Source organism: Sitophilus oryzae, unplaced genomic scaffold (assembly GCF_002938485.1).
Source record: "Sitophilus oryzae breed Bouriz unplaced genomic scaffold, Soryzae_2.0 scaffold_1393_pilon_pilon, whole genome shotgun sequence".
NCBI classification, from domain to species: domain Eukaryota; kingdom Metazoa; phylum Arthropoda; class Insecta; order Coleoptera; family Curculionidae; genus Sitophilus; species Sitophilus oryzae.
The window spans coordinates 1,742,275-1,758,797 of record NW_022146052.1 but is presented as its reverse complement, the minus strand read 5'-3'; the positions used below and the strand labels follow the sequence as shown (position 1 = coordinate 1,758,797).

Here is a 16,523-nt window from a genome sequence, read left to right as displayed (position 1 = left end):
TTTTAACTAGTTACATACTAAAAATAATAATTTAAATATCAGCAGTATGCTTTACAGTATTTATTTTAATTATATATTACATTACTAATACAGACAAGTACAAATAAAATTATAAAAAGCCATAATATTTTTAACTAATATATCAACATGGAAAAATATTTCTTATGCATTATTTTTGACAAAACACTTAACACTATATATATTTCGCAAATATTAGTTTTATTTAATAATAAAAATAATATCATAATATTGTGTTATCACTACTGTGTTAATATATAGGGTGTTCTCTAGGGTGTGGTTTTTGAAAAACTTATATTAGGGTTTATATGAACTTTCTGGCAGTTGTGTTATATGTAGGTAACTAAAACTGTTGTTATAAAAGCCTGCATCTAAATTTAGTGATATATGGTGATTAAAAATGTATTATTTAGTTGAATACACCCTGTATATTTATAAAATATTTATGTCACAGAGCTTAAAACGTTTCCTTAGTTTATTCATACACAGTGAACCAGGATTTTGGTTCTCGTACAAAAGCCATACACATTTAAATTAAAAAATTGGTACTTTACTGCTTGGAGAAACTAAACTTATGACACTTTTATCACCTTAAATGCCCATATACTTTGTAATTAAAATTATTACAATGTTTGCATTGCAAAAATGAAGAATTGAAAAGTTGTTTGTGCATGACATAAATATTAAGCCAAAGTTTTATTCTTCAGTTAGATTTCGTATGCATAGTAGTCTTGAATAAGTTGGAAAAATCATGAATTGAACATTTTTAAAGTTGAAATTCGTCGTATAAGTTAACGAAAGTCGATAGATTCGGTCTCTCTAAATCAACCAATTTGATATTACACAGGAAGAGCACAAAAAATATTTATATCCGTTTATTATAAAATTGCCCAAAACTTTATTATATTAAATTCAAGCCTATGTATATTTTTTTTAAAAATCAAAAGACTAATAAAATTACTTTCCAACGATATATCATGTTCCTATACATAAACCTTCCAGTTTTTAAGTATAAATATGTAAAAAAAAATAATTCTATTATTACAGTTTCATTTCAAGAATTTGGTTAAGTTGACAATTTTAGAAATATGTAGCAAAAAACTCATGTCATGGTTGTTAATATTATACCATAATGTCTACCAGATGTTCCATTTAAAATAACAAAAATGCTGCCACTTTTAGTATGAAGTAGCAACAGTGTAACGCTGAAAATAATTGATACAAATATGGAGCAGGTGCCTTTATTCAAAAATCCAAATTTTCAAAAAAATCACCGGTTCTCCATAAATATCTAAAGTACCATGGCCGCGTGAATCACCCTGTATATAATTGTACTAAACTAAGAAAATGTAATATTATGACATAAAAAAATACAGGTTACACTTGTAATAATTAATTTATACAAAATTCTCACTTCCTAATCTGATGTGGTCTTAAGAAAAGATATCTGTAATGTAATTAGCCTTAATTATTTAAATTTATATTTACACATGTTAAAGATATGTAGGAAAGAAATGTACGAGCATTGACCGATATAATTGAAATTGATATATCAAGATGTGATATCATTTTTAGGATATGCGAAATTTTTAAAATATTACACCATATTTACATAGAAGTTATTCAAAAATTTAGTGTTAAAAAAGTATTCTTTAAATTTTAATGGTATAGGAATTACGTTTTTATCTAAATATTTCTTTATTCTTCTAAATTAAATATCCTTTCCTAAGAACAAAATTAATTTATAAAAATAAAAAATATAACTCATAACGATTTGTTTATATTTACAACTATTTGGTTACAGACAGTTACAAGTTATTATCTTGACACCGATGCTTATCATGCTACTTACATAGAATTAAAAATTATTATCTTATGTCTTATTATAATCTGTTCTACTTAAGCATAAGGAGATTTAACAAAAATTATGTTTTAGGTTCAAAAATTCAGGGCATCTTAATCTGTATTACCATGTACCAAAAAACAAAAAACATTATTATCTACAAAGATAATTATAGGGGAACGTTTCGCCATGGTTTCGCCTAAACTGTACCAGCTCCTAAATCGTACCTCATCAATATCTAGTTTATAACTGCTTCTGCTAGACACCTAAAAGTTGAGTAAGTATATCGCTAGGCGAGCGGTGGAATATACGAGACACTTGGTGAGCATGCCAGGAGCAAGTGGCAAAGACCCTAAAAAAGGGGAAATTATTCTATATTTTCTATACCGCTGTATGGCTTTTTATAGGACCAGGAATCGTTTCCTCGAAGGCTACAACTTTGTATATCTTGAAAATATTGCTTATAACTGATAACCAACCAACCAGAAAACTTGTGGTATATTTAGTAAGCCTAATAAAACTTCGAGTAATACTTAAGAACCTTTTCAAGTAGCACCAGTGCTTGCAGAAATAATACATATATCAAAGATTCTTTGGATCTGTACTCTAACATTTAGATTACTTATGGCAATAAGTGATTTTATATGTATTTATATAAAAAATATGTCGCAACGGAGCGTGCTGTATTATCGTCATCATTGATGAATATTGGGTCATTATAGGCAGAGTTATTTTAATCAGTATACAATTCAGTTTTCTGTATATTTTTCCCATAAATATTTTTCCCATAAATGATAGTATGAAGATGGGCTATATGAAGTACCCAATTTTCGTCACCCACTTTTATCATTAACTCTACCTAAATTAACAATTAAAAATGGATGACGAGAACTGGATATCTGCGACGGAATTTAGGCCATTAGCCATGTAAGCTATATACCTATATAGGCTTTCTGTAAAATAATTATGATTTTAAAAATGCTAATATCTGCATTATTTTTGAGCTTATATCGGAGATATTCTTAAATAATATTTTATTTTGTATGCTTATTTTTTTAATTATTTAATAGTTTATGTTTTATTTTTTTTGCAATGTGTCGCAATTCCTAAATAAACTTGTAAAAAACAATGGTTTTTGTGTGAAATGAGACATATAAAGACGAATAAGAAGATATGACGAAAATTGGGACGATATTATAGGTAGAGAGGTGACGACATTTAGAGCAATTGAAGGGGTGGCTGCAATAACCAGGCAGCTCCACTTTTTTTCGAAAATGAGATTTTTAATGAAAGATAGGCCGATCGTTTCCCGCTACAATCAGTTCTCTCAATATAACAGTACATAAAAGGCGACGTTAGTTGAAGCTGCCTTGCTGTGGGATTGCAGCAAGAACCGAGCAGCTCTTTTTCGAATTCCCACAAATTTATTAAAATGGAGCTGCCTGGTACGTACGACTTCGGCAACCTGTTCGTATAACATGCAAGGCTCTTGAAAAAGTGATAGTTTTCTGTGTGGAAGTGATTCAAAGGCAGTCCGAAAATTTTGGTAATTTTTTTAACTTTTGTGCAAAGCGGTACGGTTTAGGATCCTTTCCCCTATTAAATACTGAAAAAAAGTATTAAATCCGCCAAAAAAGAATTTGTAGATAAATTGTTATTTGGGGTAAACCACAGATTTTTGTTATTTATAAAAAAAAATAGTTTTTTAAAGTATAGTTATAAAGTATGTATAATAAAACAAAATTATCAATACGAGTATATGGCAACAGTAGAAAATTATTGTTATTAAAAGTATCCCAATGCTTTTTTCATTATATGTAGTTACAGTTGAATGTTTCTGACATTTATTTTACACTTATAAATGAGTATTACCTATCCTATTTTTATCATTAATAATATTCTTTTAAGACTAGAAAACAAGTATAAAATCTTAAAAATAATTCTATTCTCGATTATGCTTATGCTTAGGCAGTAATGTCATGTAATGTAACAAATAACATGGATGGATGGACCAGAAAATCTAAAGAGCATGATTTAGTCTTAAATAATTGTTTTGTTGTTTAATTAATTGAATTGATTAAGTGTTGGTATTCTTCCTGGGTTAGTAGTCTGTTTTCGGTCCTGAAACAATAAGAAAATATATTAATGAAACGAAAAAAAATTAAGAAAAAAATACATAAAAATATACAGGGTGTTTTCAAAGTTGAGTCTTTTATTTTAACAGCTTGTAGAACTCGTTAAAAGAAGTCGATTAGGTTAGGTTAGGTTAGGTTTCCTTTAAGAAATAATCCGGTCCCACGGATGTTTGTAAATTTAGTTATTCAACTTCGTGAGATAGGATGCTTGAAAGAACGAGGGTGTCACGCTGGAAGACCTGCTCCACCTGAAATGGTAGAAATTGAGGCAAATATTTGGAAATGGTGGAAGATGACCCAACAATAAGTACCAGAGCCATAGCAACTCAAGTCGATGTTTCCCATAGTAAAGTGTGGAAAACAATACGACAGGAACAATATTATCCCTACCATTATCAACAGGTACAAGCATTACAACCTGAAGATCATCCTAGAAGAGTTGAATTTTGCCAGTGCTTTTTACAACAGTTGAACCGAAATGAAGATTTTACGAAACTAATTTTAGCTACAGATATAGCCACATTTACACGAAATGATATACACAATTTTCACAGCAATCATGTTTAGGCAGTAGAAAATCCGCATGCCGTAATAAGATCTAATTTCCAACATAGATTTTCATTACATATTTGGACTGGTGTAGTAAATGGCATGCCTTATTGGACCATACTTTTTCCAGCTCGGCTAACCGGTGACATTTATTTAGATTTTCTTCGACACCATCTGCCAGAATTATTAGAAGATGTTCCAATAAATGTTGGATATAAAAGGCAGGATATGTGGTTTCTACATGACGGAGCTCCACCGAATTTCAGAAGAGGAGTTCGTGAATATTTGAATGAACAGTTTCCAATGATTTTTTCCAAATAATTTCTGAAGTAACGTCCATGATTGGATGAAAATTGGCGTCTGGGAGTTTTTTGACATGAGAAATTTGATTTTGATGTCATTATGACTCCTATTTGTAGGAGGCGCCACCTACATGTGTTTTAACTGTTTTGAATAGTAATAACTTTTTGTCCGTACCTGTATAAATATACTAAATAAAAAAATATACATTACCGTGACTTTTATGTAAAAAATGTCTCTTGGTAGAAATCGCTACCAGTAATGGTTCTCGAGATATTTGGAATCAAAATTATCAATACCAGTCATCAATGACATAAATTATTATTAAACATGTTGACCAAATAGTTATTAGACTGAAATCATAAATTTGAAATGTTTTTGTGTCAAAAGTTCAACAGGAACTGTTTTTTGTCATCATTTTTCCGCAAGGAATTTATGATTAATTTAAAAAAATAAAAATTTCCCAAATTTATTATTTCAGTCAAATAACTATCTATCTATGTGTACTTACGTGTTTATTTTTTGTCAATAATGACAGGTATTGACTATTTCCAATCTAAATATCCTGAGAACGGTTGCTGGTTGCGATTTTTACCAAGGGACATTTTTTACGTAAAAAGTCACGGAAATGTATATTTTTTCACTCAGGAGTTTTATACAGGTACGGACAAAAAGTCTCTAAAAAAATTAAAACACATGTAGGTGGCGCCCCCTACAAATAGGAGTTATATTAACATCAGAATTAAACTCCCAGATACAAATTTTCATCCAAATATTGACGTTACTTCAGAAATTATTTGGAAAAAATCGAAATAAAAATGAAACTTCTACACCCTCTATCTCCGAAACTTAAAATTTTAGGACATACATTTATACGAACTTTTTTACTTATTTTTATCTGCAGAATATGCCGGAATTTTTCCGGACCACCCTGCAGAATAATTTTAATAATTCTCCTTCTTCTTTTGTTTTTTGGGATTTCTGTTTCAGTGGCAAAATAATCACAAAAGTATAGATATTATTTAGAAAATAAAGATATAGGTTATTGTAAAATGAGGATATACAGGGTGAGTATTTAATAAGTACAAATATTTTTAGAGCTACTAGATCTAAATAAAGAAACATATTTCCCCTTTACCGTTTTTCAAGTAAGTCCAAAATAACCGAGTTGTGTTATTTTGAAATGTAACTTTGAAAATTAAAAAAAATGTTAGTTTTCTTACTTGTAAAGTTAATCTACTACATATGCTGCCATATTATCAAGAAATGTCACATCCATGATTTTTCAAAAATACAACAGACATGATGTGATGGCCACTATAAATTGGATTTTTCTCCGATATATCAATAACTATCGATAGTTAACGATAAAATCAAAATTATGGATATATCAATACGTATCGGTCTACCTATACTTATTTTCTATACTTATTTTCTACCTTATACCTATAGTAGATATAGGGTCCCTTTAGACTAAGGTCAACCCTATTTTCTCTCTAAATTTAGGGAAATTTTTATGTCCATAGCGACCCACTCAATGTAAATCTAAAAATATGGGGTATATGTAAATTCCCTAAATCTACCATTTCGCAACGGCGCATTTCTCTAAGCATCCGGCAATCCACCCGGTCATCTGTCAATTGTCAAATACGTCGTCTGTCAATTTCATACATCATCTGTCAAACGTTAAACGTTTGTTAGACCTGTCACCTATTACCCACCAAACAAGGACACTGAAGGGGGCCAAGACCATTTAATGCTGTCTCAAAGTATACTGTCTCCACAGGCTTCGCTCCCAACACCATATAGGCCCCATAATTTGCCCCATAACCTAAACCTATTTTCACATTCACCATTTGTCAAGATACAGATCATAAGCATTTATCATTATGTCTAGATTAAAAATATATTTAATTATTAGCGCATTCACCATTTTGTCTAGTACACCAGTATGTCTAGATTGACTAATATCTGTGCTAATATTAAAATATTTTACTAACGTATTCGCCATTAGTCAAGATATTACCATTTTGTCAAGATTTAATAATTTATCAAAATTAAAAATGTTTTATTAGCGCATTCGCCATTTGTCTAGATTGAATAATTGATTAAAAAAATAAGAAAATATATATCATCTATTCACATTCATCATTTTGTTAATATTAACAACATTTCAGATGGAGCGGACCGTCCGCGACTTCGAGCAAGTACCATGAGTTTATATGAACAATTTCACATAAGTCGTGTATGCTCCGTCCGGATGATTTCGTCCGATGGCGATCTTGAAAAAAACACGTGGACGAACAGCACGGACGCTTCCCTCCATCTGAAAGCGCTGTTGGAATATTATTATATTTGGTGTAAAAAATAAAACTCATTAAATTTGGTGCAAATTGTATGTATGTATCACAACAACCCTTTATCAGTTTATCAATTGTTTTGCAGAATAGTCGTAAGAGTTTATTTTTCGAAATTCTAATTTGTACTGAACTCGTGGCATTTTTTGTTGGTTGCGATTATTATGAATTGTTATTAGAAAACATCCCAAAATAAAATTTGCTTTTAAATTGCGGTATATACCGTGTGAGTCTTAAATAAGTGCAAATATTTTCAGGGCTGGTTGATCTCGATAAAAGAAATATATTTTCTCTTTACCGTTTTTCAAATTGAAATTTTCCAAAAAAATTTTGCTTGTGGTTAAAATATATGGTGGTATAACGAGGAAATAAAATTAATTTAAGATTGGTACAAACCAAAAGACGAGGATGTAACCCATTTTAACTACAATAATTTTTTTCTATAGGCACCCTACCAAAAGTACAAACGAATTTACCCAGTAGGTATAGGTCAAACGAATCACAGGGGACTTAAAAATATGAACTTACTGAACTCCATCTAACACTTACACCATTCTTCAATATCACATTTAAACCCTTTTCACATAAACATTTAAATTTAAATTTACATTTATGTCCGTTTATACGTACCCATCTTTCCGAATGTTTTCAAACACCAAACACATTTTCGAAAATGTGAATGTGTTCATTGCCCTGCGAGGTTAAAAATATGAACACCACCCACATACAGAAATTTGTTCTTTGCACGAGATAGTATAATGCGTCCATTATGGTGGCAAACAGAGAAATAATTATATTTTCATAAAATTTGTGGTTAAGAAGATAAGGCTGACGTTATAACAGAAAGATAACATGTATGCTTATCAATGTATGCTTCCTTATGTGTTATACCGGGTGTGTCTCAAAAGTGGCTCACCCCTATACCTTTTTTATTTTTTTTAGATAAAAAAAACGAGATTTGGTATGTTAGCATATGCCATAAAATAGGATTGATTGACGTATTCAATTCTTTTAGGTCACTTCCTGCTTCACTTTCATGTTTCAACTTTTGATTTTTAAATGGCATCTTCGGTATTTTTCTACTTTATTCGATAGAAAATGACGCTCTGAATAGTCAGACTATAATTGACAGATCATATGTCAACTTTTGACATTTTAGAACATGGTTTATTTGAAATTGGAACATACGATTCATAACGACAATTTGACTCGATCAAGTGTGTGGTAGCAAATTATTCATTAAAAAATACTTTTTCCAAATATGCTAATGAGCCACCCGAAGAGCCACCCTCCTTCCATTTGAAAACATTGAGAAAAATTGAAAATACGATTTGGTTTGGAAATCTTTTAACCGGCCAGGACAACACACTAAAACATTAGATGGTCAAATCTATTTTTTCAAAGCTCCTTGTTTATAAATTAGTGTTCTTAACACTGCCATGGAATTCTAGATTGAACACATACACACTACATATCTGATTTGTTCCGAAAACTGATTTGTTTAAGAAACGCTGTCCTACAGTATTAAATAAATGAGGAAAATACCCTGTCTTCAGATCTGTCAATCCGAATGCTTTAGGTAGTTTGGATAACGCCATATACCGGGTGCGTCTCAAAAGTGGCTTACCCCCTATAACTTTTTTATTTTTTCAGATAAAAAAAAACAGATTTGGTATGTTAGTATATGACATAAATTAGGATTGATTGATATATTCCATTGTTTTCGGTCACTTCCTGTTCCACCGGAAATGACTACAACTTTTGATTTTTAAATGGCACCCTCGGTATTTTTTACTTTATTCGTTAGAAAAAATCACTCGGAATCGAATGACATGTCATATGTCAACTTTTGACATATTCGCTTAAAAACAAATTGTATTTTAAATTTCAATCTAGATAGTGTCATGGCTGTGTTAAAACTCTAATTTTTAATCAAGGAGCCTTGGAAAAATATATTTGATCATCTAATGTTTTTAGTGTCTTGTCCTGGCCGGTTAAAAGATGTTCAAATCGTATTTTTAATCATATCTCAATTTTTTCAAATGGAACGAGGGTGGCTCATTAGCATTTTTAAAAAGCATTTTCTTACGAATAATTTGATACCACACACTAGGTATTTCGAGTCAAATTATCGTTATGAACCGTATGTTATAATTTCAAATAAACCATATGCGAAAATGTCAAAAGTTGACATATGATATGTCATTCTATTCAGAGCGTAATTTTCTATCGAATAAAGTAAAAAAATACCGACGGTGCCATTTAAAAATCAAAAGTTGTAGTAATTTCCGCTGAAACCCGAAGTGACCGGGAACAATTAAATATGTCAATCAATCTAATTTATGTCATATACTAACATCTCGAATTTTCATATACTAACCGAATCTCGTTGTTGTATCTGAAAAAATAAAAAAGTTATAGGGGTGAGTCACTTTTGAGACGCACCCGGTTTAGGGAAGTATTTGAGGGAATCCAGGAATTTGACGTTACCCACAGACATGAATTACTTTGGTACGTCTTGTTATAAGGTCAAATGTGAGATCTGTTTGTTGGAGGATATAATGAAAGATAAACTGATAGTCAAACCACCCACCGTTATATGCTGTCATTACCACATCTTTAAATTGTTTCCTAAGTACTAAAATATCCCTTAATTATACCGAGATTACATTGCCTTTTACCACTTTTTGTCTTTCCCCATACTTTTGGCACACACTGTTGCTTTTGTCAATACATTTGTCACAAACCTTTCTATAAACACAGAGATCAGGTTCATTTAATAGAGTACTGTCTATCCGATCTTCCTGGATTTAAGTAAGAACAATCTTCGAATTGTCACGGGGTTTTTAACAGGACACTCTCTCGTCAATGAACACCTCAGTAGATTGAAACTAAGAAGAAACGGCGAATGCAGGTTCTGTGGGGAAAATGGGGAAACACTAGAACACCTCATCACTGAGTGCGCCGAGACGACAACCATTTTTGTCATAAACTTTGATACGACTGATATTGGAGATGGAGAATTACCCTCTGTAAAACCGTCCCAGATACTGGCTTTTGTCAAAGTCCTGGGACTGTATGATGAGTTATAACTCAAGAAAGGGGGACACAATAGATTTGTATGGCCACAATCATTGGGAGGGGGTATCCACTCATTCTAATTCTAAAAATAGAGTACCTCTCCCAACTTCGGTCCCTGTCTCGTTTCCAAATCGTAAAAAATAAACAGCGTGTTTTTCATGCTAGCACACCTTGTATTCTGCTGCATGTAACAATAGTGCGGTTGGGGCTGATGCTCCTTGCAAATTGACCTGATGGATACACCATTGCCGGATGCTTAGAGAAATGCAACCTGACCAAATCTAAAAGTCATTAGATTTAGGGAATTTACATATTACCCCATGTTATTAGATTTACATTGAGTGGGTCGCTATGGACAAAAAAATTCTCTAAATTTAGGGAGAAAATAGGCTTGACCTTGGTCTAAAGCGACCTTATGGATAACCTACTACCTATGGATATATTGGAACCTATTGATATATCACCATCCATTGATATATCAATACCTATCTATATACAGGGTGGGCCAATGGAAACTTTCCACCCCAATTTTTATCGTTTAAAATTAAAATTTGGAAAAACGCCCGGACACGTCGATTTAGTTTTCGAGGGGGAAAAGAAAATATCATAGAATCACTTTCACACCTATAACCTCCAAGGCGGGGGCGGCGCCACCCCTAAATTCTTAAATGGAAAGGGGGGCCGAGTGATACCTCATGTGAAAGGTCTTTCACTTCCCTTTTTAATGATATAGATATCATGTACTTTCGTTAAGTAGTTTTAGAGATTTATTGATTTACAGTAGATTTTTTTAATTTATCAGCTAAGTGGTCAAAAATCGGTTTTTATTTCTTTCTCTCTCTGTATGTATTTTTTTGGCAAACTATGTATTTTTAAATAAAAAAGCTTAATTTTTTTTACTTTTTAAAATTTCTAAAGATTTTCCCAGCCAAAATTGAGCATTTTTCACTTATTCCGAATTGAAAGATTTTTGGGCGTGGATCGATGCAGATTGATCAGTCAAAACTTTTAGTATACATAGTTTGCCAAAAAATACATAGAGAGAGAGAGAAAAAACAAATAAAAACCGATTTTTTCACCACTTAGCTGATAAATTAAAAAAAATCTACTTTAAATCAATAAATCTCTGAAACTACTGAACGAAAGTACATTATATCTTATATCATGAAAAAGGGAATTGAAAGACCTTTCACATGAGGTATCACGCGGCCCCCCTTTCCATTTAAGAATTTAGGGGTAGCGCCGCCCCCGCCTTGGAGGTTATAGGTGTGAAAGTGATTTTATGATATTTTCTTTTCCCTCTCGAAAACTAAATCGACGTGTTCGAGCGTTTTTCCAAATTTTAATTTTAAACGAGAAAAATTGCATATTTTTTCATTGGTTTGAAGAGTAATAACTTTTCGTCCGTACCTGCATAAAACTACTAAGTGAAAAAATGTCTATTTCCGTTATTTTTTACGTAAAAAATATCTCTTGGTAAAAATCGCTACGAGTAACCGTTCTCAAGATATTTAGAATGGAAATAGTCAATACATGTCATTATTGACAAAAAATAAACATGTTGAGTAGATTATAGTTATTTGACTGAAATGATAAATTTAGAAACTTTTATTTTTTTTAAATTAATCATAAATTTTTCATCGAAAAAATGATGATAAAACAGTTTCTGTTGAACTTTTGGCACAAAAATATTTCAAATTTATGATTTCAGTCTAATAACTATTTAGTCAAAATGTTTAATTATGTCAATAATACAGGTATTGATAATTTCGATTCCAAATATCTGAGAACCATTACTCGTAGCGATTTTTGCCAAGAGACATTTTTTACGTAAAAAACGTCCTAAATGTATATGTTTTTACTCAGTAGTTTTATACAGGTACGGACGAAAAATGATTACACTTCAAACAAGTTACAAAATATGTAGGTGGCGTCCTCTAAAAGTAGGAGTCATACTGACATCAAAATCAAATTTCTCATATCAATAAACCCCCAGATACCAATTTTCATCGATATATTGACGTTATTTCAGAAATTATTTGGAAAAAATCAAAATAAAAATTAAACTTCTACACACTGTATCTCCGAAACTAAGCATTTTACGACATACATTTATACGAACTGTTTTACTTATTTTTAGCTGCAGAATATGCTGACGAAGTTTCCGGAATACAGTTCGGACCACCTTGTATATCGTCATCTACCAATATATTGTCACCTATCATTGTATGGACAGGATTTCCATTAGTATCTATTGGTTATCGATAGCTATCGATATATTTATATATCGATAGTTAGATATATCGAAACTTATTTTTGTTGGTATAATTTAATTTACCTTTTTAAAAAACCTGAATATTAGGCGAACATTTCAATATTGTTATATAAGATAATATTTTTATTATAGTTGAGGGTTGGAACCTTTGGTGTTACACAGCAAAATAAAACACTAAATCACCACAATACACCAAAACACTTGTACTTTTACACTGGACGCGAGTTTCGCTAACCATGTTAGCATCATCAGCAGATGATTTAAAACTGAGTGCCCTGATTTAGTGTTTTATTTTGCTAATATTTTTATTCTAAGAAAAAAAATTGGGTATATTTATTTTCAGTTTTCCTTAAAATTTCACAAGACCCCTTTTTATATTAGATAGGGTTAGGGATAATATTTTCCGATATATTAAAACTATCGATAGTTCTTGATATTACTACTATCGGTATATCAAAAATTATCGATATATCGTTTATTGTCGACATCTCTACAATTAAAATATATAGACAAGTGCATTGCTATAACTTATCGATAGATAAAATCCATTATCACCCATCCCTAATGCAGACTAATGCTTTTTGCAGTATTTTTTTATTGAAAATTTTAAATAAAATTTTCCTATTCACTTCAAGGAAAAAAATACATATAATGTTAGCCGTTAATTTTATTACCGAAGAAATAAAAAACTTCTACTACCAGTAATTACAAACCTGATGGCGCCAGTAAACGCAACTTAACTTTACTAGTTAGCACTTCGCAACGATATATCCAAAGGTCGATGGCAAAAATCGAAAAAGTTCGTTGCTGAAAAACTTACGGCTTTAACTTCAAGCAAGGGCCCCACATTCATAATGTCTGTGTTCATAAACTTTTCCAAACTCAACCCTAGTCCCTTTTTCCTTAATTTACTCGCATTCCTTCGTTTTTCGATAATGAAGTGGCTGTTTTACGTAAGTTGGGTTCGGTTTTGGGGAGAAGAGGGACTGGTAGTTAATTTCTGGACCTCAGGCAATGCTAAACAGCCTGTACTATCTGGAATTGGGGAAGTTTATACTACTTCTGTAGGAATATATTAGCCTATTAGCAATGATCTGGGTGGGTATTTCAAAATAAAGAGAAAACGTTTTTAAAATATTGTACATCTACAGGTGTCACCATTGGCGTAGCTGACTGGTTCATGCATAATTTCTTGTAATTCACAACAGAAATTTTAATACTAAAACATAACATAATATGTATGTTTATCAATATCGCTACGGATACGATAATATTGTGCGGAATTCAGCAACTTATATATTTATCGAGTTTAAAAAGAATAATAGATATTATGTATAATAAAATAATTTTGTTGGAGTTGTGATATGCCGAGTGCGTAAAAAAAAAATGGCTCACCTCTATAACTTGAGGTGAGCCACTTGATTTGGTATATTAGTATATGACATAAATTAGGATTGATTTACGTATTTAATTGTTTTTGGTTACTTCCCGTTTCACCTGAAATTGCTATAACTTTCTAGCTACAACAATTCCCAGCCGTCTTTGATACCGTTTTTTTTGTCGTCTTGCTTATACCGTCTACCTTATTCCGTCGCCATGGTATAAGGTAGATTTTGGTTAACATACAGGGTGTTTCAGGCTGAGCGTGCATTAGAAGTTTCTAGAGAACTACTCTAACTAACTATCTATCTAGATCCGAGATTTTGTGCACATTACTGTTTCACAACGAGATCTATCGCTTAAAAATATTTTTAATATTGCAGCACTTCCTGAAATACCGGACAGCAGCTTTCTTATTTGAAATGGGTACATACATTTTTAATACTTACTTAAATTCTCTGTAAAATTTTGTGAATTTTGATATCAAACACTCTATACCTAACATTAACAGTTTTTGAGAAAAGAAATATTTAACATTTTTTGGTGAAAAAAATTGCCTGTCAAAAAAATCTGTATAGCCAAATTTAGTGATTACTACAGCCACTGTGGCATAAAGAAAAAACATGTGGCTATTTCAAAAATTAAATTGTTCGAATGTCATATAATATTGGCCGTAACTGGCATGAAATTGGACGATTAAAAAATTATCATAAATAATTTTTTTTTTCAAATGGAAGCCCACTTTTTCTCTTTCGCTAGTGAAAAGGTTTTTCAATTCATTATTTTTTGATTATACATGTTTCTATACCTAAAATAAATCGTTTTTAAGTTATTTAAGATTTAGTTTTAAAGCAAATTTTTTTCTTGATTTTATCTAGCTTCCTTTCACATTAAGTGTCAAACCATTAGACAATTTATTTCATCTGTCAAAAAACTAATTATTTGAATTTCGTATATATGCTTGTAAAACTTTATAAAGTGTATTTAGAAAAATATATCTCGTATTTTAGTGATAGCTAATGGCAATAAGACATGGTCAGATATAGTTTTACATCGCGTGACATTTAAAGTCATAAGCTACTGATTAAAAAACATACCCTTTAAAACTAAATTTCAAATAAAATTATTTATTTTAGGTATAGGAACATGTATAATCAAAAGTAACGAATTAAAAACCTTTTCATTAGTGAAATAAAAGAAGTGTGTTTCTATTTGTAAAAAATTATTTATGATAATTTTTAATCGCTCAGTTCCATGACAGCTACGGTCAATATTATATGACATTCAAACAATTTAATTTTTGAAATAGATAGCCACATGTCTTTTCGTTATGGATTTTTACATAATCACTAAATTTGTCGTTTAGGCTATATAGATTTTTTTGGCAGGCAGTTTTTCTCCTCCAAAAATTTTTAATATTTTTTTTTAAAACAGGTTAATGTGAGCTAGAGAGTGTTTGATATCAAAATTCATAGAATTTTACAGGGAATTTAAGTATGTAATAAAAAATGGGGGTACCTATTTAAGATAAGAAAGTTTCTGTCAACTTCCGGTATTTCCGGAAGTTCCGCCATATTGAAAATATGTTTAATGGATAGATCTCATTGTGAAACAGTGATGTGCAAAAAAATCTCCGATCGAGATATTGCAGTTCTATAGAAACTCCTACTGCACGCTCAGCCTGGGACGCCCTGCCTGCATAGTTACCTTAAAAAAATTCGAAATTTTTTAGTGAAATAAATGGATTGGTTAACGTCATCTGACTTTTTTCTGTCATTGTCTGTCCAAATCTTCCCTGAGTCGTAAAACAGAGTACAAACCCATGTGTGTCACAGATAACATCCAGTTGTTAAGTTACCAAGTCGTTTTTTAGTAAAAGTAGAACCGCTAAGAGTAAAGTAGAATTCCCTCTTTTATCCGAGGTTATTATTAAGCCTCTAATGAAAGTTTGAGGTTACAAAGAAAAAGGTCCCAAATTTTTCTTAATATAATTAGAGTATAGTAGAAACATTTAGCCGTCGACCTCAAGCATTTCGCCGGCAACTATTCCAAAGTTGTTTTGCATATTTCGCTAACGTTATATAACTTTCATAAATTTAATTTTGAAGCGAGTGAGGTTAAGTTTCGCGAAGGATTCGCAATTTCGAACTGCTTTGTAATTATAATGAGCGTGTAGGAACTAGTGATCTTCAGTCGGCGGACAACGAAAATGTTGTTGAAAACTTTTGCGAAAACACACCAGTCGTTTTCTTTGGCATTTAGGCCTTTTCTCAGTTTACGCGTACTTGGGTTTATATTGTATTGTTCATTCGTATAATTTAAATATTTTACTACAAAAACTTGCTCGGGTTAGTTAAAGTTGAATAAAGTCGGGTTAGTTACACCATTAATAACTAAAGAACGGCTGGACCGATCTTAAAGATCTTTGATTTGTTGGACTTGTTTTCTCCTAGAAAAATAGCGAATTACTATAAAATATCGAAAAAATTTAAGGAAAAAAATATAGGCATTTACAGAAAATTAAGTTTTAATAAATTAGGTTTGGAACTTCACCATCTTCCACAATTGATAGCTCGTGTCACTCA

The 16,523-nt window shown here is 31.3% G+C and overlaps 1 protein-coding gene across 9 annotated transcripts in view; it reads right to left on the bottom strand.

Annotated features, from left to right (window-relative positions):
* Positions 1–1,038: 1,038 nt before the first annotated feature.
* Positions 1,039–16,523, bottom strand: part of LOC115875628 (collagen alpha-1(XVIII) chain-like) — a 955,759-nt gene continuing 940,274 nt past the window's right edge. For all 9 annotated transcript variants that reach the window (XM_030891132.1, XM_030891136.1, XM_030891133.1 and 6 more), the window contains one exon: positions 1,039–3,982. In XM_030891132.1, coding sequence (XP_030746992.1) covers positions 3,922–3,982 — 61 coding nt within the window. In that variant the 3' untranslated portion in view covers positions 1,039–3,921. The remainder of the gene's footprint in view (positions 3,983–16,523) is intronic.